A 24,407-nucleotide genomic window follows, 5' to 3' on the forward strand; every position below is an offset into this window, starting at 1 on the left:
GAGTCAAACTCTCAACTGACTGAGCCACCTAGGTGCCCTAGTTGTTTATATCTTTGACTGACCAACCCTGATTGGTCAAGGCACTAACCCTTGAACTATGTAGAAGCCACCTATGAACAAAGATGTTCACTGTAGCATTATTTCTAATAACACACATACATACACAACCAGGAACAGTCTAAACACCCAAGATTTGGGTGGGCTAATTAGATTATCCTTACATATGTTGGAATGCTATCCATTAAAATTAGATTTTAAAACGTCAAATGAAGTGGAGAAATTATTTTGATATCAGGAGATATGACTGAAGCAAAATATAGTCTTAACTATATTAAAACATTTATTATAGAGTTTAAACATTTTTATCTCTTACGTATTTTACACATTTTTTTATACTGATCCTGTTACCCCTATGGTCATAGATAAAACTAAAAAAAATACACACATACACACACATTTTAAAGTCTTGGAAATCTTTATTTTCTTATCTAGGTCATTGCTAACGCTCTTGAACAGAACATGAGTACAGGCTGAATCGAGAAGCAAGACCCTGAAGATGTTCCTTTATGTTCTTATCAGAAATTTTCAGATTTGATTATCCAACCAATTTCAAATATTCCTATCTTAATACCTAACCCATATTTCTTTATGGTGACCACAAGATGTTAACACGACTTCTTTAACCAGGACTGAACTTGTCTGTTCATTGAATTTATGCAATGAACATTTGTGGGTGGGCTGTTCTTCCTCCAGCAGGTGGGGTCCTCCAGGTGTGCAAACAAGAGGCAGGCCAACATCTCTCCAAACTGTGAGCTCAGCAGATGCCACATCCTGGGCATGGGGACGGCAGCCCAGCAGTCTCTCTGTCCCTTGTCTCCTGTCCCCTGTCCCTGCTTGGTCCCAGCCTGCTGAATGTTCCCACCAGAAAGTCCTCCGGGTTGTGACACAAATGTTCTAAGTGCAAAGGGTGTCAATACATGAGCATTCTCCTGACAGACTCAAAGGAATAACTTCAACATTTAGGTTCTTAGGATCTCTTCAGGGAGCTTGGTGGAAATAAATCTGCATTTCTAAGCTATTTAATCAACACAGTTCTGTATCATAGCTTATGCTATGTGGGCAAGAGCACCATACCATCGAGTCTTTATTTTAGACTTCACTTCTCAAATACAATCACAACTTCGTGTAAAACATAGTATTTGTACAAGTAGGTACTTGTCTAATGAATCATAAGCAGAAAAAAAGAACGTCTCCCACTATGAAACTTGCCTCCGTGTCAGAGTCTACAGTAAATCTGTTTGATAGCCATTAACACCATCGCTGTGGTGAGGTTCGCTGACTCCCTTGCTTTGAACTTCTCCTCTACTAGCTACACAATTCATTTGCTCATAAAGATCCATGCAGTTTACCAGCTATGCAGTTTACTAGCTATGAATTTAGCCATAAAGAGCTCTTCATGTACTCCTCACTGATTGATGGCCTGGTCTGTGCCAGGCATAGTAGTGAGTACTAGACCTACAAAGTTGGATAAGAAACCCTAGCCTCAAAGAAGTTATAGTGGAGAAAGCACAGGTTTATAAACAAGCAGTTCTATTTCTCTATGCTGTCACAGCAGAGTCATAACATGATGCTGTGGGGCATCCAACTCATGTTTTGCCACCCCTGGTTTCTCTCAACACCTAGAACTTAATTAATTTTTTAAAGAGTGTCAGCACATAGATATCTCAGTCCAATAAATCAACAGTGTCATGTATCAATTTGTCATCTTTTCATAGCAATTATAGATCAGTCTCTGAGTCCCTGTTCCACCAGAGTGAGGAGAAGGATAAGCAACCTCAGTTCTTCCTAGATAGCCCCCACTCTTATTCCCTAGGGCTCTATAATGGATTCTATGACATGGACATTGCTACCTTATTAAGGCTGGATGGTGGGAGAGAGGTGACATCTGGCATTCGGTTATTGGACACACAGTTTTCCATCAAAATATCCACTGTCCTGTTGACACGCAGGTCCTTGGGTCTGGTGGCTCACTGCTACACGTGGGCTGTGCTTGAGCACAGGAAACTTGACCCTGGCCTCCCTGGGTCACACCTGTGCAGATCACATCATAACATTGCTGTCTCAGACATTGCTGTCTCCCAGAGGTGCTACTGGGAAGGCACAGGTACTTCCTGTGCACAGAAGACCTTCTGTGTAGCCTGAAAAAGTCCTCCTCTCTTTATGTCTTATCTGAATACTCTCTTTAAGCCTAAGGAGGACCTTGGAGTACAGCCTTGTGTTTATAATAACCAGAAACACCATAATCATTTCTGGTTTCTGCACTGTTGTCTCTCTCCAATGACAGCAAGCCCAGAGCCTACTTGGGAAGGGAGTAGTAGTGAGGAGGTATAGTCCCAGAAACACACGGGAATACTCTGCTGAGTGCTGTGGGCTCACACTCCCACCGGCAGGCCTCCAGAAGAGCCTCCATTGAGTCGACTGCCTACAGCCAAGAGGAGCCTCAACAAGGAGGTACTTTCATGGCAGTCTTTCCTTGTTTCTGGATGTCGTTTCTCCTGCCTCGCTTTATACCATCATTTCTCAGCCTGGACGCACATTGCAATTACAGGGGAGCTTTAAAAAATACTGATGCCTGTGATCCCCCTTCCAGAGCTTCTCATTTAATCAGACTGGCATGGAAGCCGGCCACTGGTTTATTATTTTAAGTGCCCTAGAGATGAGCATGCAGCCAGAGGTAATCGTTGGACCATTGCTGCATTAACCGCCTCCTGATTCTCCCAAGATCCATTTTGCTACCCTGGCCCTTTCCTTCTCAAACTTTTCACATCACAGGGTGCAGAGAAATGTGTGTGTGTGTGTGTGTGTGTGTGCGCGCGCATGTGCACAATAGCCTAAGTAAATGAAACTGCTTAAAGCCTCTACACCTGGAAGTTTCTAGTACTGCAAAGAGAGGGATGTAGTTCTTATCACCTGTCAATGGGTGGGAGGCCACCAGTGTGCCCAGGCACTGGGGTTGGGCAAGTCTGGATTAAGATAGGCATCTGCCCCTCTATACACAGCCTGCATATAATTCCCTTCAAACCACATTCACACAGTAATTCTGAATGTGTCTCTGAACTGGAATATTTGCTTAATAACCTTTGAGGTCCTGCTATGTGTCATTAGCGCTCAGCACAGGGGATGTAAAGATGCAAAGGCTGTGGTCAGCATGCACCACATGGTGGTGCATAGACTAGGCTTCTAGTCTATATCCGGATGAAAGTATCCTGAAGGCCAGTATCATTCAATACCTTACTGAGCCCAGTGAAAAGTGCATCCTCATTCAATTCGCTGTGTGCCCTTGGGCAAGTCACTTAACATCTATTCTCTTTTGCTCAGATAGGAAATGAAAAGACTTTGCCAGATCTGGAAATCCACGTAAACTCCACATCTATTAATGATGTAGCTGGAAATCAGGGTTTATTGAATAATTCCTCTGACTTCCATAACCAGGAAAATCAGCTTGTTAAAGCAGGAATCTGAACAGATGTTTATCATGTTCATATCGGCATCATTTACAACAGCCAAAATGTGGGGCCAACCTGAGTGTCCAACTAGTGGATGGATAAGCAAAATGCCATATAAACATACAAAGAAATATGATCCAGTCTTAAAAAGGAAGGAAATTCTGATATATGCCACAACATTGAAATCAGTTCACTAAATGAAGAAAACGAGTCACAAAAAGACAAATATATAATTCTACTTATATGAGGCACCCAGAAGAGTCAAGTTCATAGAGACAGGAAGCAGAGTGGTGGTTGTCTGGGGATGGGAATGGAAGAGGGAGATGGTAGTTATTTTTTAATGGGTATAAAGCTTCAGTTGGGGTTGCTGAGAAAGTTCTGGAGATGGGGGTGGTGATGGTTACACAACAATGCGAATGGACTTGATTCACTGAATTGCACACACAAAAAGTGTTAAAATGGTAAATTTAATTTTATGTACACTTTACGACAATAAAAATATTTTTAAAATATCAGGATATTACACTTATTTTACATTCTCATTTTTATGAAAAAAATCATTGTAAATACAATATTACTACATTAATTTCAGTGACATGTTCCTGATTATTTTTAAAAACTACTAAAAAATTTCTCAATGGTATAGTTAGGATATAACGATATTTTAGGATGGGTTGCAAACTTCAACCTGTTAGGCCCCCTAACCTGGAAACAAATCATCCTGAATATTTCAATTGCTTGTCAAACTTAGCTAATCATAAGACTCATTGGAAATAACTCAAAATATTTATTACAGGGACTCACCCAAACCACCTGAATTAGAATCTTCTGGGAAAAAGCATGGGGATCAATATGTTCATGAAGTAACTCCAGCTGACTCTTAAATTAGATCAGTTGGGAAGTATGTCTTTTTTCCCCTAGACATTGAGCCTCTCACCTTTATTTTATTTTATTAACGTTTTATTTTATTTTTGAGAGAGAGAGCCAGTGTGATCAGGGGAGGGTCAGAGAGAGCCACAAATAAGGGGCTCGAACTCATGAACCATGAGGTCATGACCTGAGCCGAAGTCAGACGCTTAACTGGCTGAGCCACCCAGATGCCCCGGGAAATATGTTTTTTAAGATAAAATTCTGAGTTCGGAACTCAACAGAGAGAGAAGCAGGGAATCAGCAGCACCCTTCCATCTTGCAACAGGGTCTCTTTCCTCTCCCAAACAGGGGCTGCTCATGGGGTCCTATCAGGCCACAGCCTTCATGTCCTGAGAATGAGGATGGCACCCTGTCCTGGGATGAGTAATTCCTGTCCCACTGAATTACTGCAGGAAGTTCTGCAACAGTGGATGGAAACCTGTACCAGTTTGTACCAGATTGTACCAGAACAATCTGATGTGGATAACCGGACAGAGGTTTCCAGCAACTGGAGTAAAAGAGTAATGTGATCAGTAGACCAGGAAGCCAGGATTGAGCCAGTGGCAGACTCCCTGCTTCATTCAGGCATTTTGCCTTAGCATTTTACCAGAAATGCTCACACAAGCACTTTTCAAGCTGTGTTCTAAGTGTCAACAGTTTTAAAAAAATGTTTATTTATTTTTGAGAGAGAGACAGAGTGTGAATGGGGGAGAGGCAGAGAGAGAGACACACACAGAATCTGAAGCAGGCTCCAGGATCCAAGCCGTCAGCACAGAGCCCGACACAGGGCTCGAACCCCCGAACTGTGAGATCATGACCTGATCGGAAGTTGGTGCTGAACTCACTGAGCCACTGAGACCCCAAGGTACTTTTAGACCTGGTCATGGAAATAGTGATTTTTTTCATCTTTTGGGCTTTTTGGAAGGCTTAATTTCTGAACCAAATTTTTTTTTTCTCTTTCTCTAGACTCCTCAGCTTTCCCCTGTGTGCCGTACTTGTTCCCAAATATGAGAAAACAATGGTGGAAGACAGTAAGATAAGAGACTTTTTTTTTAATTGTAAAGAGTTTTAAAAATTTGTTTACCATGACACAATCTAAAAAGTTAAAGATGTATTTTATTACAATCCTTTCGTCCTTCTTTCCAGTATGGTTATCTTACCACTTATTTGTCATCATTCATGATAATATTTTCCTCTGCTCCTTCCTGTTTTCCCCACACTCACTTGTTCTCTTGTTTGGTTTTCCTCTCTCTCTCTCTCTCTCTCTCACTCTCTCTCAGTTCTCTTTCTATCTCATACACACACGCCCACACACAAACACACACAAATTCAAGCACACACACTCAGACTTTACATCAGACTACCGCCTACCAATTAGTATGACTTTTACTCTTTTGGGCCAATTTTTTTTTTTAAAGACTAGCTTTGTATGAATGAAAAGTTTGAACATCCCTTCCTTGTCTTCAGAAAAACCCAGGGCTAACAAAAGGAGAAGCCTTTGTCACTCATCCAGTACCAGTCTTTTAGAAGAACTACAGGGTCCTATGCCTTTTTCGTCCCCACCCGTCCCCTATATGGTTTGAGTTCCACTGCATTAAAAAGACCCATCACCTTGTGTCTTTTCCATACAGAAGGAGTCTCCAATGTCACACTGATACTCAGCATCACAGATGAAGAGAGCCTAGCTGGACCACAAGCTTAGCCTTATGGGAGGATGCAAGGATCCGCGGTCATGTGCTCTAACAGACTTTTACCATTTGGTACACATTTTCCCAGTCTTTGAGCTACCTGTATGTTTAGTTCTATTTTTATTTCATACTTCCTACAAAATTGAAGCATATTATAAACTTCCACTCAATTATATTTCATGACTATTTCTCTGTATTGCTAATTCTCCAAAACACGATCTTTAATTACTGCATAGTATTCCATTTTAAATATAAATTACCATAATTCAGTAGTCAATCCTATTTCTGGAAATTTAGTATGCCCAATTTCTTTGCGATTCTTGCTATTGCCGAGATGCCCATCTTTATCCTCTTTTCTGGTAATGTCCTTAGAGTAAATTCTTAGAAATGTTATTTTGGGGTCAAAATGTAGGAGTATTTTGAGGATTTTTAATTTATCTTAGTAGCCCTTGAAGTTGGAGAGATTGGGAATCAAATCCCATTTTTAGAAGTCATAAATGACTTCAGCATTTTCATCTGTAAAATGGGAGTAACACAACAGAATAAGTTGTAGCAATTTATACTTCCCTGAGCAATATGTAAGAGAAGGTTAGATCTTGCACTATTGCTAATCTTTTCTTTTTAATTTTTACCTTTTCCAATAGAGTAAATGAAAATGGCATTTAATCATTTTTATTACAAGAATGTTGAGTCTTTTTAGGCTTTTAATTATTTAAAATTTTGTCCATTAGTTGCCCATTCCTATTTTTTATTGGCATATTTAACCTTTTTAAAGTTTTTATTTAAATTTCAGTTAGTTAAGATACAGTGTAATATTGGGTACAATTTAGAGATTCAGCACTTCCATACAAAATATTATATTCCTTATAATTACATATTACATATGTATACATAGTATTTTTACTTTTTGGTAGTCACATCTATGAATCCTTTATTTTTCTTTTGTAATCCTATTTTAGATTATTTTAATTATATTTTATTTAAATTTCATATTTAATTACTTAATAAGAGCATTTAATCTGGGAGGTTAATCAAACCAATCAATGAAAACAGCAATAAGAGTCCCAGGACTTTTGAGTCACAAACACCCAGGTCTTTTCGTCTTTTGGCCTTGGAGTCAAATTTATGGTTCATCCTTGCTTCTGCCTCATTGACTGTCCAAGTTAATGGGTCAGCAACACAGACTGTGATCTTCTGGCTTCTTGTCAGAGACGAAAACTGTGAGCTGTGCTGTTAACTTGTAACCTTGCAACTGAGAAGACTCGCTAGTCTGAAGATGTCAATTCTTTCAGAATTAATTTATGAATTTTAATTAATGTTCAAATGCTATTACGTATTACATGTTTTTCCTTAACTATGATACTGTGTTCCTCTGGAAGGACAAATGGGCAAAAAGAGTTAGAAATTCTTGGCAAAAGATTTGTATTCCCAGATATTCAAAATTCCTATAAAACTACAGTAAATGTAGAAGCATGGTATTGGAGAGGGGCCTGGGGGAATTAGTCAGTTAAGCGCGTAGCTCTTGCTTTTGGTTTTCAGGAATAGACAACCAAGTCAATGACTTCCTCAAGCTTAAGTAGATCCATCACCTGGGAGCTCAGTAATCTCAGCTCTTCAGTGATCTTCCAATCTAAACTGTATTTGTTTGTTCAGATTCCAAGTTAAGATTCATTCAATCCATTTCCAGGAGGGTGGGGAAGTCTAGCCCATAGTGCTTTTCACGGCCCTATCATAATTGGCTCTATTTTCTATTCTGCTCATGTACACATCTTATGTTCTTGTTCTAGGTGAAGCTTCTCACGTCTCTATCAGCTCTGAGCTGTCTAGGCAGTAAACATTTTGATGACTAAGGCAGGCTAGGTATTCCAGTTGACTATCCCAGTTTTCATACCTTCTGATCTGGTGGTGGTTGGAATGAACAATGGCCCAGAGTGGATGTGATGTTCTGCTTCATTGGAGTTCAGTGGTGTCATTACTTCATGCCATAGCAAGGCTCTATCGACAGAATTGCCTGGACATTGTCCCATGTGACTGCCATATATCTGGTTTTGTATTTCCACCTTCCTTCTTTTTCACGAATGAGCTCTGATTTTTTGCCAAATGTCTTGTTCCTTCAAGTACAGTCACAGTAAGAGATGTTCTTTACCAGGGCAGCATGAGATCTTGATCCAGGAGAGGACATATGCCATCACCAAAGCTTTTAAAAATCTTTTTATTGGGGCATCTGGGTGGCTCATTCGGTTAAGTGTCCGACTCTTGATCTCGGTTCAGGTCATGATCTCACAGTTTGTGGGATCGGGCCCAGGGACGAGCCCCTTGCCAGCTGTGCTGACAGCTGGAAGCCTGCTTAGGATTCTCTCTCCCCCTCTCTCTCTGCCCCTTCCCCACTCATGTGTGTGCTCTCTCAAACAAAATAAATAAATAAAACTTAAAAAAATTAAAAAGTCTTTGTAGTACCTCAGCTCTGGGCCTCTGGTAAAATAAAAGGAAACGTGCAAATGGCAAAGAGAATGAAAAAATGGTTTCATATTTTCTTTAAAAGTGCTTCTTTGCGGTAGATGCTGTTATATGCCAGTCTCACCACTCTTGAAGATTATAAACCACATTCACAGCAGTTTGCACTATCTTCCTTTGGAGCTTCAACAACTTTATTAACTATAACTTGCTCTTAAGTTGCTTTAGCTTACCTCTTCCTGGCTTTAATTAAATGTGATCCTTTAATACTTCATGGAGATTTATTTTATTAATGCATGATCTAATCGAATAATGAAAATGGTTTGACCAGAGTAGTCACGCATAATGTTGTCTTACTCTTCCTTTATTATCGTGCCTTAAAATATTTAGTGATAATACTTGCCTCACATTATTGTTGTCAGTTAACCTCAAGCACGGTTAAATACCATCAAGCACGGTTAAATACTAACAATTATGAAATTTTTTCGGATGTTTCTGAAATTGCTGGATATGCAGTAGAGATGCTGGATACATATTTTCTCATTTGATGTACCTTCTGTTCCCTTATGATGTCTAAAATCGTAAGTAATACATCCATTGTTCATGTGAAAGGAAGTTGCAAGGTTGCTACTTAAAGATTTACATTGTCCCAGAAGAGATATTATTTTATTTTCTTAAATATTTAGAAAAACTCATGATCAAAAACTACACTTTAATCTGATGATGTATATATGAGATTATACTTTGATAAGGGTTTCATTTTTCCCAGAAGTAGAATTAGGTAAATATCTGGGAACTTACAAATGTGAGAAGATTTCCAAGCACTTAGTTTATTTTCCTTTTTTGTTGTTTTATTTTTTATTTTTTTTGTTTTTTGTTTCTATCCATTGATGGCTGAAGGACAGGGGCTTCTGCTCGGCACACCTTTTAATCTTGGAGTTTAGAGACTTTGGGTTTTTTTCTTTTTCTTCTCTATTTTTTCTAAAGTTTTACTCTTTACAAGGAAGCCAGAAGTGTGACAAGAAGGTGTGATTTTTAATTTACACCAGAGTCTCGCAAATAATGACTTTTCACACCGACCTAGTGCCGCTTAGCCTAGGGGAGGAGTTCTGTGGCTACCGTTGTCTTAGCAAATTAAATCCACTGCTGTACTTCGGCAAGACACCCTTCTATATTTAACCCTTGTTTTCAGCTTTGCAAGTGGTGTTTGTGAACGCGTACTACTTTGAAGGGGACTTGTTTTCTAGGAAATGGAATTTGAAGGCTGTTACCTTTTCTGATTGTCGGTTGTATGAAAGGTAAACATGTTTCCCTTTCCACCCTGCTAACTGCGATATTGGAAATTATAACTGATTCAAATGCACAAACATGAAAAATACAATGGTAACAATTTTGAGTCTAGCGAAAATTTAAATGCATGATCTAACAAAAATTTTTATCTTTCCTTATGACTCTGTTGCTTAGAGAGTAGTTCTGTCTTTACAGCAGAGCTGGCAGCTTACTGAACATCTGCCTCATTTAGATCAAAAGTTAAATAGGAAGTAATGTTAAAAGATGAAAAGTTTTATGTTTTTTCAGTTCCACCCTGGTCATTTAAAGTAATTTGGACTGAACTATAAGAAAAAAAAAAAACTGGGAATGAACTGCTAAGAGAAATTTTTAAAATTATTGAAATTGGTATATGTTTTAACATTTCTTAAGAAGTTGCAGAAGAATTGTGGCCTGTGAAAATAACAGAACAGTAAAAAAAATATATCTTGCAAACTTTGTATGCATATACTCATTTCTGATTATTAACATATTTATTTTCCCACTTTGAATTTACCCAAATCAGTTTTTTTTTTTAATTTTCAATCACTGTGCTCATTTTTCCTAGTTATCTTATCATTCAAAATGTGGCTCCATAAAGTCCTAGTACTGAATAGAATATATAAGAATATTAATGAAAGGAAGGAAATAAGCATTCAGGTACTTCAGAGAAATCTGCCTTCTATTTCCTCCTCCTGCTAAACCAAAGTCCTCAGAAACACTACAAGCTCTCTTTCCTAGCTGGGAGCATCAAGGGGTTAAACAATCTTGGTTTACTAAGTATCTCTGTCAGGCTTTTTTCTGATCCTTCCCCATCCTCCCCTGCCCACCCCTTTTGTAAATGTCAACCACTTCCTGATGAGCCTAGTAGTGGTGAATTTCACACCTTTCTTTTCTTTGTGAAGAAACCTGGGTGTTAATGGTACAGGATTGGGTACCATTGTACAGGCTTTGGCTGTCTGTTAGTAAAGCTGAGGGATGCCTGTGGAAAAAAAGTAGAAGAAGGTGAAGAAATCAGAAATGAGACTAGGAAATAAACTCCAATAGGTCTCATTTTTAAAAGAGATTATTTGTTTTATTAGTAACTTTTAGATGTGTATTCAGAAAACAGTAATTTTCAAGAAGCTTAGTATTAAGAGTGTAAGAGTCTGGCAGAGGGAGGAGCTGAGATTAGAGAGCCGATTGGAAAACAAAATAAAAATAAAAGAACAACAGTCTGAGAGCAAAACTGAAGAATCCTTCTCTGGCCTTTTATTTTACAGGTGTATTTACAGGACACAGCAATGGAAACTTGGTCAGTTGATCAGGTCTGCAGTTGGTTGGTGGAGAAAAACTTAGGAGAACTAGTTCATAGGTTTCAAGGTGAGTTGTTTGCATTTTGAAAAAAATCTTAACAGAGCAGACTAAATATTGAGTGTCCTCGGTTACTGCTAATTACTCTTGTTGCCTAATGCATGCGAATGGGGGTGTGGACTCTTTGCAGTAGGGAATTTTGTTTTTCTACTGACTGTAGCAGAGTTTGCACTTGACCTAGCATCCCGAGAAGAATACAATATTTCAAAAAGAGCTCAAATAAAACAAAGTATTAAGAGTTAGTTAAAATACATGTTTGATATGTGAATTTGATATCCGCTTTTATCTTTAAATAATACAGCATGTGTTCTGGGCCGTGTTGGATTTACAAGTGTTGGATATTGCCTGGGTGGTACTAGTAAGAATGATTCTCTGAGAAGAGTTTTTCTTCCTTATGAAAACAACGCCTGTTACAGAGAAATTGGAAGGGGGCAGATCTTAGTGTGGAAGTGAAAAGTTGCATCGTGACTCCATGTTCTGACTTTCTTAGGAGCGATGGCAATGGGGAATGATGCAATATCAGTGTTCTCTCTTTGTCAAAATAGAGATCATTTTATAGCTTCAGAGGGCAGGGCTAGAGGGTTCTTTTAACACCAGATCTAATTTTGCCTGTTCAGAGCGCTGTGTGTTAATACAGTACTTTACCAGGCAAGAGTGCAGACTCTTTTTCCCTTTTTCCCAGAGGAAGAAATAAGTGGGGCCGCTCTTCTAGCACTTAATGATCGAATGGTTCAGCAACTGGTAAAGAAAATTGGACACCAGGCTATTCTGATGGATTTAATTAAAAAATATAAGCAGAAGAGGCAAAGACTGGAGCCCTCTGGAAGCCCTGGAGAAAGAGCCCTTGTCCAGCGAGCAGAAGCGGTCTCACAGTAAGTCTGTTCCTGAATGGCCTTCGTGTTGAGGTTGTGATTCCCTGGTGACGGCTACAGCACGGCATTTAGGGTTTAAAACTGAAAACCGAGACCATTTTCAGCTAGATAGTGTGTACAGTATTTCTAATATCCGCATCAAGGACACTTTTGCAAAGTTCTATGAATCAAGATACATTTTTTAATGCACCACTTTTTATTTTATTTTTATTTTTAATGTTTTATTTATTTCTGAAAGAGAGAGAGAGAGAGACAGCGTGAGCAGGGGAAGGTCAGAGGGAGAGGGAGTCACAGACTCTGAAACAGGCTCCAGTTTCTGAGCTGATTGTCAGCACAGAGCCCAACACGGGGCTTGAACCCACGAACCGTGAGATCATGACCTGAGCCAAAGTCGGGCGCTTAACCGACTGAGCCACCCAGGCGCCCCAATGCACCACTTTTTAAACACTGACCCCAATTGTTAGGGAAGTCCTGTAACCTGGGCATTCCTATACAGAAGGCTGTGTAGCAGGTGGCTGAGAAGTCCAGACAGCAAGAGTGCGAACCGGCTCCTGAGGCTTAGGTCTTAAAATCAGGTTTGGGGAAACCTCTCTCTTATTGCTCCTTTGCTTTTCCCCAAACTATTTGTTTGTTTATGTATTTATTTATTTGCCAAGGATTTTTTATAGTGACTAATCGATAATCTTCTCTAGAGACTTGCATGGTATAATTTGCTAAAGACTTTTGCCCCGGCGAGTTTTCTAATTTCTCAGGAGCATTCCTAGAATACTAAATCCTAAAATCACATCCCATAAAAATCACGTAGAAAGAATTATGGTGGCTTTGAAGTTCAGGGATGGTTTTGTTTGTTTGATTGTTTGTTTTTATCACTGACTTCCGCAATGGAAAGGAATGATAGCAGGAATTGCAAAATTAAGATGTTCACTTTACAGATCTATGCCCCAGGATCATTTCAAGCCTTCTGACTTGGTTTTTGCATATTTTGAGACTTTCGGCAAAGTTTCTAGTATTAGATAATTGGTGCAGACCAATTATTCATTAATTTTTTAAAAAAATTTCTTTAACATTTTATTTATTTCTGAGAGAGGGAGAGAGAGAGAGAAAGAAAGAGAGAGACAGTGTGAGCAGGAGAGGGTCAGAGACAGAGAGGGAGACACAGAATCTGAAACAGGCTCCAGGCTCCGGGCTAGCTGTCAGCACAGAGCTGAAGCGGGGCTCAAACTCATGAACCATGAGATCATGACCTGAGCCGAAGTCAGACACTTAACCGACTGAGACACCCAGGCGCCCCAATTATTCATTAAATTTTAACAGAAGATTGTAATGTTTGTTGAATACCACTCTATGTCTTGAGTTTTTCAGGTCATATCTATAATAATAGGTATTCCTGTCTTGTTCTTTGATAAGGAATATAATGTTAGACAGACATGGCCTAAGTAATTTTATGTCTAGAATATTTGGATATTTGGAACATGGAGGGGAAAGGTAGTCTTGAAGGAATGGTCCACGGTTAGCCTGAAGATTCTACCATCTGATTTATTTGAAGGATTTTTTCCTAAACATTGTTTTGAACATATCTGTGTGCAATCACACTCATCAGTGTGTGAGTTTTGATGAAGTTTCCATTGCTTGCCTTCACTCCTTTCCAGCAAAGCATGGTTGTGAACCTCAAACAGCGCTCAAAGTGATTCCCAGCATTCTTGGATGAGTTGGACTTTTGAGCTGGAAGTCCCTTCCATTGACTGGAATCTTGATATTGCTTTAGGCACAGCTTGGAAGAAAACAGACAGCCTGTTTCCACTGCAAATCAGTTTACAGTGTTCTCTAGTAAATGAGAAATAGCTGGACTGCCAGGAAATCTGGGCTTCAGTCCTGGCTCTACCGCTGCCTTGGACTGATTAAGTTAAATGTTGACATGCCTGTTGCTTCATCTCTAGGTTGTGAAAAGTAATTCAGTACCTAACTTCATGTTAATTCACTGATGTTGGTCGTAACCTAAGCTCTGAGGAAATCTTTCCTCCTTCGAAGAGTCTCATTTTAAATATTAAGCATTGTTAACCTGGTTAGGAAAGCCTTTTTCAAATGTTGCCAAGACTTGGAACACTGGTGATTCAGGGAGTTAGGAGTGGGGGCTTTTCACTCTACCCATGAAGTAGCTTATTTGCTTTAAGGATTGGTTAAATTAATCTGGTATAAAACCACAGTTACTGGTGGGAGTATTGGTTATATTTGGTTTAAATGCTTATTGGCTATATTTGCTTATTGTCAAATATGTTATCATTTGACAAATATATTATCACATGGAAATCACGATAATGAAAAAAAGCATGAGAATATGCTATTTAATTAAACCCTTTTAGGAAGTGCTGAATAAAGATAGGATAGTTGGTGTAGTAGAAAGAACCCTAAAGCTGGGTATCAACACACTTGATTTCAAACCTCTGTTCTGATGATAGCTACTCCTCTAACCTCGGAGATTTGCTTGGCTATTTTTAGATTCAACTGCAAAATGAAGTGGGCAGAATAAATGCTTAAGACTCCTTCTAAAGAGCCTACAATGGCATCCTAGATTGGCAATTGCAGATGGGTTTCGACGTGAGTGCAGATTTCTTTTAATGGCTAATGGTTGTCCAATATGTTATTTTGAGAAGTATTTGTAGGCCACATCTGGAATGGGTATTTGGCATCCTATTTAGACTTAAGCCAATCATAGGAATATGTAAAAGGCAAGAGTATTTACAGTTGCTTTTTGGTTATTGTTCTTGTTGTAGCTGGTAGAAAGGTCACAGGACACAAAGTTAGAAAACCGAGCTCTGCAGTTGAGTAGCTTGTGGTGGTGAGCAAGTTGCTCTTCCTTCTGGGCTTTTTCTTCCGGGTGATATGGGTTGCATCACCCCTAAAGTGAGGGAGTTCGTGGACTGCGGCTCTAATGGTGATACATTTCACAGATAATGCAAGTTCTCCCAAAATGGCAGAGAGTGGAGTAGAAATCTGATATAGTTAATCATTTCTTTTGCAGGATAGGATATTAACCAATAAACATATGTTCTATTATCACCATCATTTCAAAGAAGAAAAGATTTCCATAACACCCATTTATAAATATGACCAGTTGGTGAAAACGGCATTGCAAAGTGGCATCAGCCTACCTGGCCTCTAGGAATCACTACATGAGATGACGCTAGTGTCTTTTTTTTTTTTTTTTTTTTTTTTTTTTTTTTTTTTTTCAGTTCTCTTAGTCATACCCCTAATGTGGGGCTTGGAGGTGAACACAGATTATGGTTTCATTATGGGCTGGCGTCTACCCTCAGGGCTGCTGTGAGATCCAGGGTTGTGGCTCCTGTCGAATAGCTCCTAATCCAACTGTTTTTTTCTCATGACAGGAAAGAACAGTTCTCTAGTCCAGCCAGCCGTGGGAAGCAGACACCATCTTTCTGTCCAGCTGAAAACCTTGATAATGGACTAATTGACCAAAGAGTACTGAAACAGAGGTGGGGTTGCTAACTTCTAAACATGTTAAAACCAAATGATAATATTTGTCTTTAGTTTTTGAGATTTCCTGTGTTTAAATGTATTTCTAAAGTGGAAACTTTTTGTTTTCCCGGAAGGGAATCTTTTATCGAGTGATGAAGAGATGTGGTAAAAGGTGACGGTTAAGATTTATGATCTTTATATTGAAAAAGCGAAGCTTTGAGATGATTCTAAGCATCTTTCAAGTACATGTTAAGGAGAAAGAAGATTTCTCTGTCATAAACTGGGGTGATTGGCAACAGCCACAAAAATGGGATTTATTTAGTGAATCATGTCCTATAGAGTATACCTTTTGTGGAGTCTTTGTTTTAGCTCTGAATTTTGTAGCTGTGTTTGTTTTAACAAACAAGCTGCCCTTGATGGAGACATTGTTTTGGTAAACATTTCCTTATATTCCTACACTGGATTTTATGTGGTAGTATATTTCAATATATGGGCTACATTGGAACAAAGGGAAATTAGAGACCTAGAGAACTAGACCCAGGAATAGGAGAGTCAGACAAAACTCTGAGGGCGACTGTAGGTAACATGTGGTGCAAAAGTCATGGCAGCCTACACACCATTTCCTGGTCACCTGGCCTGTACGGTTCATGCCTCAGTCATGGTGCATATGGTTTTCAGCCACCGACCAACAAATGTTTTTCTTTAAATATACTGTCATTGAAGGGAGAAGATGTCACCTTGCATAAGAGAATAATCAGGCAATGGTCAAGCCAGGGTGTGGCCCTTTATAGTTTTCACAACACTTTTACATTGTCATCTCATTTACTCCACAGCAGTCTTGCAAGGTGGTCATTTCTCTCTCTCTTTTTTGCTAAATGAATAATACTGAGATTTAGAGAAGTCAAGAGGCTTCTGGATAGCTTCCCCTAATGTGCTGTTCGCACCTCAGGCAGGATCTATTGCCATCAGGGTGGGATATCAGGGGACGAAGGACAGCAGCCTCAGACCTCAACTGCCAGGCCCCCGTAATTCCTCAAGGGCAAGAAAAAGCTGCACCTTTGATCAGGAGCTCTTGCAAAATGGGCCTTGGATCTGGGATGCCCTCTTTGTCCTCTTTCCTTCTTCACCATCTTCAACCTTGCATCTCCATCCCTGGGTATGGAGGCCCCAGCTCCTGAAGATCGCTCAGTGTTAGAGCCCATCACGACCTGCCTGGGGTGGTGAACAAGAAGGTGGAAGGCAGTGACCTAGGTGAGACTTAGTCCCGATGGTCTTGCTGTGGTTCAGAAGATATAAATACATTTGAATGGGGGCTTCATTCTCCCGCTTTCTGCTCATGGGTGCTTGTTGATTTCAAAGGCTTTCCTTTGATGTGGCTCTGGGTGTATGGAATCAGCCATGCGTTCTCAACTACTCTTTCCATCAGCTTCAGCTTCCAAAAGCAGCAGCCAGTCCCTTCTATAACTGTTCAGGTGCGAGTAGAGAGAACAGCGATGATTAGACCCAGTAGTCTGACCCTCAGACCACTGTGAATCAATATCCAAATCCGTACAATGGGAATAATAACAATAATAACACTTTCTTCATGTGCTTTTGTGAGGCCCATCATCTAAACATGGATAATGCCTGCCAAGGGCTGAGCACAGTGGAAACACATGGGAAATACTCAGTGTCTCACTATCACCTCTCTGGGAACACTGTTCCAGGTAGTATGGCCACTTGCCATAGGACTTTTCTCTCCCTCTTTGCTGCCCGTGGGAGGTGAGGATGCAACCTTCCAGAACTTTTCTCTTTTCTAAGCCTTCTCATGTCATTCCATCCTCATAATGGTTCTGTGATACCTGCAGGGCAGGACTACTACTGCCATTTTTTGTCATACAGTCAGTCAGTGGAACACTTCTGTACCTCAAGGTATTTCTCATTCTTCATAGTACTCGGCAAGGGGGAGAAAAAAGCAGACCTGGCTTAGAAATGAAGATAAATAGGAGGGTGTAGAAACCAGAACCAATATTCCTAGACCTTTCTCTGTAATCAGCGTTTCCCAGTCTCTCTGACTGCCTGCTGCCCTCTATCCGCAAGCACCTCTCAGGTAAATATGTCCAACAGTGAGCTCATGTCCCCCGCCTTAGTATGTATTTGAGTGCAAGAGACACAACTCCACTCAAACCAACATAAGACAAGGGGAGTTTATTGTAAGGAAAACATTTTGCAGCCCACAAAAGCAAAACATGTGCATTCTCTAGGCCTGGAGGACACTGTCCATGTTCTCATGGAGCCATGTGGTGGCCATCTCTGTCCCTGTCCCGCTTTCTTTGTCTGCCTCATTCTCTTGCTTCTCTGTATGAGGATGGATTTATCCTACCACTCAGGGCTGCTCTGCCCTGTTCAGACTGGCTGGCATATGACTACCTTGCCGTAGCACTGACTGCACATTAAATTCCCCCTGAAAACAGCTCAGGGGATCCTAGTCAACTGACTCGGTCTTTCAGCGTTGCTTAGTTTGGTATCAGGAAGAGAAACGAAACGGTCCAGCATGGATCAGCTGCCTCCTCTTGGGCAGTCAGTTGTGTTGTGGGTAGAGACAGATAAAGATGATGTACCTACTTTAAATATTTTCACTCCGGTCCTGCCCTTTATCTAGAGCCATGCCTGGCATGGGGCAGAAGGTTTTCTCCTTTCCCGCATCCCATCTCAGACATTGGCTCCATCATCCAGCTATGTGAGTTAAACTCATTGGAGCCACCCTGGGTCCCTTCCTCCTGCCCATCTGCCTAGGGTGCTGTTCATTCAACACGGGTTGATTAAGGGCCTGTCGCATGGCTGTTGTGTCAGGCTGTGTCGTTCACTTCCCTACCTGCTCATTTTTGAAGATTCTGCTCAAAATCCCTCATTTAGAAGTCCTTCCAATTTGTTATTCCAGGCCAGGCAAAGAGCCTTGCGTCTATGTGTAGGATCCTCTGTGTATCTCTTGTTTGACTTTTAAAAGTAGTTAATGGAATTGATCACTTTAAAGTCTTTATTCTCTCATTAGACTGAAAGAACCTTCTGGGCAAAGACCATGCCCTATTTGTCATTGTAAACACAGCACTGGCATGGTCCTTGGCACACAGAGTCTAAGTAGGAGTTTTTAAATTGAACTGAAGGTGTATATGATCCGATGAAAGACTGAATATATCTTTATGGGGCAGGATCAATATTTGAACAACATCAGTTTGTTTCTAGATCTCTTGATACAATTCATACTAAACATGCTAACTTTTTAATAGGGTTCAACTCCAGGAGTTTATAAGCCACTCACACGTAAGAGGCTAGAAAGCTAATGTTGTTTGGCTCTAAGACTGTCATGAAGCCAAGTGCTTTGGAGAGATGGGGAGGGACAATGGAATGAGGGCCCACTTTGGGCGCACACCTGCTCTGGAATCCTGACTGTTCCGCTTGTGAGCCAGGTGGTCTCGGCACAAAACAGGCTGGGAACATCCACCTGCATATGTAGTTCTTGAGGTCCAAACGGAATAACGTCTTCAAGTACTTGGCATCTATTATCACATCTTACAAGGTGGCTATCATTCTTGTGATATTTTTTCTATGATCCCTAAAATGAACATGTGCTTTCCACTCAGATTATTTGCAAATAAGAAGAAAAACAGGCTCCAGAGTCAAGCTGTTTGCCCGACCTTGGCTTTTGAAACATCTCTAGTAGAAATGCATGTGGCCCAGGGAAATACTAGAGTGCTGTGACACAGTGCAGGTTTCCCTGGTGATAGGTGATACCATGCCCTTCACTGAATTGCCTAAATGCGTGTCTTTGATGTAAGGAAAGGATTATGAGGGTCCATCTTAGACATGTGCTAATGACCCTTTGGAAAGTGATTTTTTTTTTTTGCAATGCCATCCTTTGTTTTTCATTTATAGAATTTGCTTCCCTTTTAGTACTTAATAAGGCATGAAATCAAATAAAGAGGTAGAGGTTTCTTAAATGTTTCATTAAAAGCACGTCGCTTAAACTTTAAGCATATGTGTGCAGATGTTTTGCCTCTCCCTGTGGGCATAATTATAAATTAGTCATGGTTTCACGCATATTTAAAAATTATTTTCATGATTTTTATCCTTGGTCTACATTTCCTTGGAAACTGCTCAATGATCTTACCCATCTGCCTATGCTCAGTAAGGGAAATGTCAGTGGGTCTACGCTTGATGTGTGGTTCATCGGCACTGTCACTCAGCTCAGAGAAGGACACCACAGTCCTACGTGCATCTTACCCAGGGTGCAACAAAGGAAGGTTCAGTGAAGTGCACCAAAGACAATACAGGTGATAAACTGTCACAGGTCAGTGGAGCGAGGACCCCTCAGAGGGAAATGCAGGATCACACCATCTCCCACCACAAGGGGCATAGAATATCTGTACCCAAAGGATCTGTGCTTTGTAAGTATTACATTCTAACTTTAGTCCTTAATTGGAGACTCCTAGGTACACTAACACAGTAAATGCTATAAGGAGGCCCACAGAGAGAAAACTCATTTCACTTTGACTCTGAATTCTTTCTCCGTGCAACATCTGTTAATATTACAAAAAACACTTTGGGTAATACTGACTTAAAGATTTCTTACCTAAGCCAGGATTCATTCATTCATTTCATATGTAAATATTTGCTGAATGCGGACTCTGCCAGGTGCTTTGTTTGGGCACAGAGGGTACAGTAGTGAACAAAGCAGACCAAACCTCCCACCCCACATTCTGATGGGGAAGAAAAATAACAAATAAATGTGACACTACATTATAACATATTTAAGTGCTATGGAGACCACCAGTAATACAAAGGAAAGGGGGGGGAGTGGATAGACAGTGAGTGGTGTGTGTGTGTGTGTGTGTGTGTGTGTGTTCAGGAATGTTCTATCTCAGATAGCACTTTCAGAGAAGTCTTTTGACTTTGACCAGGTGATGCCCAAGCAAAGACTCAATGAAGTGAGGGATACTGGCTCACTAAGCTAGAACTTGGTGAGTTTCCTTCAGTGGAGGGTATCTGTGTGCCCAGCCAAACAAGAACTACGGATTCAGGGGAACATGGGCTGACACACTTGATAAATGATTCTTTGACTCCTGAGCATTCCTGTTAAATCTAATATGAAGTCTTTAGAGACCTAAAGTAAGCTTGAGTTCTAATCTGTTTTCCTCCTTTGTTCAGTCCAAAAGTTACTGAAAGACACCATGCGCTAGGTGTCATTTAGACTGTGGGTGAAGTGGAGGGCAATTTAGTCCTTGCCTAGAGGACTTCCGAGTCTAGTAGATGAGACAGATATGGAAACTAATAACGGCAATATTGGGAAAGGGATGGAGAAGTAGAAATGCACAAGGTACAGAAATAGCACAGAAGAAGGAAAAATAAGACTTTCAGGGAAGTGAAAGGCTTCCCAAAACTGAGTGGGGATTTTGAACGACGACTAGAAATTTATCTAAAGGAAAACAGGGCAGGAAAGGAAAAGGACATTCATAGCAAAGCAAACAACGTGCACCAAGGTATAAACACGTGGAATATTATAGGGGATTCTGTGGAGTAAGTGCTTTTGGACAGTGCGAGGTAGAAGTGGAGAAAATGGAGTTGCTGGAGATGGTAAGAGGTGCCATTCAAGATGTAAAGAGGTTCCGTGCTGTGTCCATGAGCAGAGCAATTGTATATTAGATTTCCCTGCAATATTTAAGCAAAATATATCAGTGCCCCAGACCACTGCTTCTCAGGCTCTTCTGTTCTTGAAAATCACCTGGAAATTTTGTTAAAATGCAGATTCTGGCTTAATAGGTCAGGAGTGGGGCCTGAGATTCAGCATTTCCAATAAGGTTCCAGGGAATGCCAGTGCTACAGCCACTCTCGAGTGGCAAAGCACTAGACCAACAAGAATGTCTGGTGATGATTTGGGGCACCTAGGTCACTTAGCTGGCTGAACGTCCAACTCTTGGTTTCAGCTCAAGTCATGATTTTACAGTTGCTGAGTTCAAGCCCCACAAAGAACTTCGTGCTGACAGCGCAGTGCCTGCTTGGGATTCTCTCTCTCCCTTCTTCTCTGCTTTTCCCATGCTCGCTCTCTCTGTCTCTCTCGCAAAAAAAATAAAATTAGAAGAAGAATTTATGGCAATGTACAATAGGCTAAATGTGTCCCTCCACATTTCATATGCTGAAACTCCAACCCCAATGTGATAGTATTTGGAAGTGGGGCTCTGCGAGGTAGTTAGGTCATGAAGGTGAATCCCATCTCATGAATGGGACTAGTGCCCTTGTAAGAAGAGGCCAGAGAACTTATAGGCTCTCCTCCCACCATGTGAGGACAAGACAAGAAGAAGAATGCCTTCTGTAAACCAGGAAGAGGGAACTCACCAAGAACCCAGCTCTGCCGGCACCCTGATCTCACACTTCCAGCCTCCTGAGCTGGGAGAGAGAAATGTTTGTTGTTTAAGCTTCCCAGTCTAATTTGTGACAGCAGCCCAAACAAAGACAGGGTGGGACCTATGCGTCAGTATTTTTAAAGTTACACATACAATTCTAATATGTAATGAGCATTGGGAACTACTGCTATAGATTACAGGGGTTGTTTCATCATGTATTAGGCAGTGATATAGAGAAGGGACTTGAGACACATGAGAGAAGGAAGATGCTAGAGTGAAGTTTAAGCAAGAGATGGTGAAGGTCTAAATTAGGACATGGTAATAGTGGAAGTATTTAAATAAAAAATCAAGAGGACCTGATGATTAATTAGTGCAGGTGGAGTGAAGAGTTTTGCTAGGTGGTGAGTTTTCTCTTGTATTTCAGAGCCTGAAATAATGGTGTTGCTGTATCCAAATTGAGAAAACAAATGCCGGAATATTCTGTATTGTGAAGGAGATACTTAACATTTTATTCAATAGAATTCAATGGGATGGAAAAAACCAGATAGGCCCAGGGCTGCTTCTTACTACTTTACATATTAACATTACATGTAAGCACACACCTGATGGGAGAGAGCCTGAACACTCATTCAATAACACAGCCTCTCAAAGAGAGGAACTCACTATCTTTGTTCAGAATTTTCTATATTCCTCAGCGAGCCACTGAATGTCCTTACCCACTGCGATAGTCAGTGACAAATCAGGTCACCTGAATGGTTAAAAATGCAAAACTGTGATTTTTAGGAAGCTCCACAGTAGAGCAACTGGCCAACCCCAGCCTAGGTGAGCAGGTGAGCAGGGTTGCTGGGAAAAGACCAAGTCACTAAAGGTCTTGTCCCACGAGGCATATGTAACCAGCACTCTGATAAGATTTGAGAAATGAGTTTTGCACCCTACTCTGCACCCTCCCCCCAGAAAAAAAAAAAGGTGCTCTGAGGACATATACTGTTCTTTGGGAGGTCCAGATCCAAAAGTCTAGCCATATGATGGTAGCGCTGCCTTGGATCCACTCAATCCTGAATGATCAGACTGATACTTCTAAACTACAAAATAGTAGTACTGAACCACTTTGCAACAACTAAGTAAGTAATGTCTCATTGCTTTTGTTTATGCGTGAATGAGGAACAAAAATGAAAAAGAGGGACTCAGGCATGATACTTCTGTGAGACTTTTCAATGGTTTTTGTGACTATCATGCTAGTTAGTATAAATATTGGCAATAAAACAGGAAACTCCTGGATTTTTGTAAGTCTGTCAATACTAAGAGGAATTGGACAATATGAAGACATAAAATATTGATTTATATTGGCTTCTTTTTGTGATTACTCAAGACCTCAAAGGCTATTGGGTCTTTGATGCTCAGACTGGCAGCCAAAGGCAGGGAGAATATAAGAGGAGTCTGTCTACACCACAGCACATGCCTGATGCCATTCACATCTCTGCCCTCTTTTTATGTCTGATTATGGGTTCACACATGTACTTCAGAAACTATATTCTTCTGGAAGACTCATGGATTAAATGGCAGATGTGAAAGCCCGCAGCTATAAAACATAAATTAAAAGCAAACATCAAAATGCTGAGAATGTGGAGCAAGCATTTTCTGAATTAGTGGTGGTACCATCAGTTCCAGCAACAAAAGAATGTTTCCTTCATAATCCATGTACATCTTGCAGCAACACTGTTCTCTGTTTTCAGAGGTGGCATCGCACCTCGTTCATTGGCACGTGACCCTTTAGTGAGCTTTGCGAAACTTCCTGTTGACCTTGGTTACTTGGCAGTGGGAAGTCTTGCCTAGGTAAAGTAAAGCAGATGATTGCCAGAGTACTGGCATAGAACATAGAGTGACATTTCTGTTTTCCTTGTAGTTAGGTCAAGTTTGATCACAATTTTGAAGATACATAGTGTAACATCCTTTTCTTTTCTAGGCTAAAATGATAGCAGTTTCTTTAAACAGATATCTATTCCTTCCTCTTCTTCTATGTTCCAAAAACATTTAAGCTTTTAGATGTTGCTGTGGTTACATGCATTTAGTTTCAGAGTTGATCATATAATGCTGGGCATGCCAATCTATACCATTCTCAGTGGATAAAGTCTGTAAGCCTGGGTGTGGAGAAGAATAAAAGGAAAATGAGATCTCAAAATAAAGTGGTTTAGGGGTGCCTGGGTGGCTCAGTCAGTTAAGCATCTGACTTTGGCTCAGGTCATGATCTCACGGTTTGTGGGTTCAAGCCCCAGGTCAGGCTCTATGCTGACAGCTCAGAGCCAGAAGCATGTTTCGGGTTCCGTGTCTCCCTCTCTCTCTACCCACACTCCCCCTTCTGCCCAGCTCGCAGTCTGTCTCTCTCTCAAAAGTAAATAACCATTAAAATTTTTTAAAAAATAAAGTGGTTTGTGGAACACAGTCTTTCAGTCCAGTCCCTGAGAGCAC

The 24,407-nt window shown here is 40.5% G+C and overlaps 1 protein-coding gene across 2 annotated transcripts in view; it reads left to right on the forward strand.

Annotated features, from left to right (window-relative positions):
* The first annotated feature begins 10,780 nt into the window (after positions 1-10,780).
* The window catches only part of SAMD3 (sterile alpha motif domain containing 3), a 49,648-nt gene continuing 36,021 nt past the window's right edge, over positions 10,781-24,407 (forward strand). For both annotated transcript variants that reach the window (XM_077776047.1, XM_077776048.1), the window contains exons 1-4: positions 10,781-10,870; positions 11,128-11,227; positions 11,901-12,090; positions 15,474-15,581. In XM_077776047.1, coding sequence (XP_077632173.1) covers positions 11,149-11,227; positions 11,901-12,090; positions 15,474-15,581 — 377 coding nt within the window. In that variant the 5' untranslated portion in view covers positions 10,781-10,870; positions 11,128-11,148. The remainder of the gene's footprint in view (positions 10,871-11,127; positions 11,228-11,900; positions 12,091-15,473; positions 15,582-24,407) is intronic.

This window comes from Crocuta crocuta, unplaced genomic scaffold (genome assembly GCF_008692635.1).
Source record: "Crocuta crocuta isolate KB4526 unplaced genomic scaffold, BGI_CrCroc_1.0 scaffold25, whole genome shotgun sequence".
NCBI lineage: Eukaryota > Metazoa > Chordata > Mammalia > Carnivora > Hyaenidae > Crocuta > Crocuta crocuta.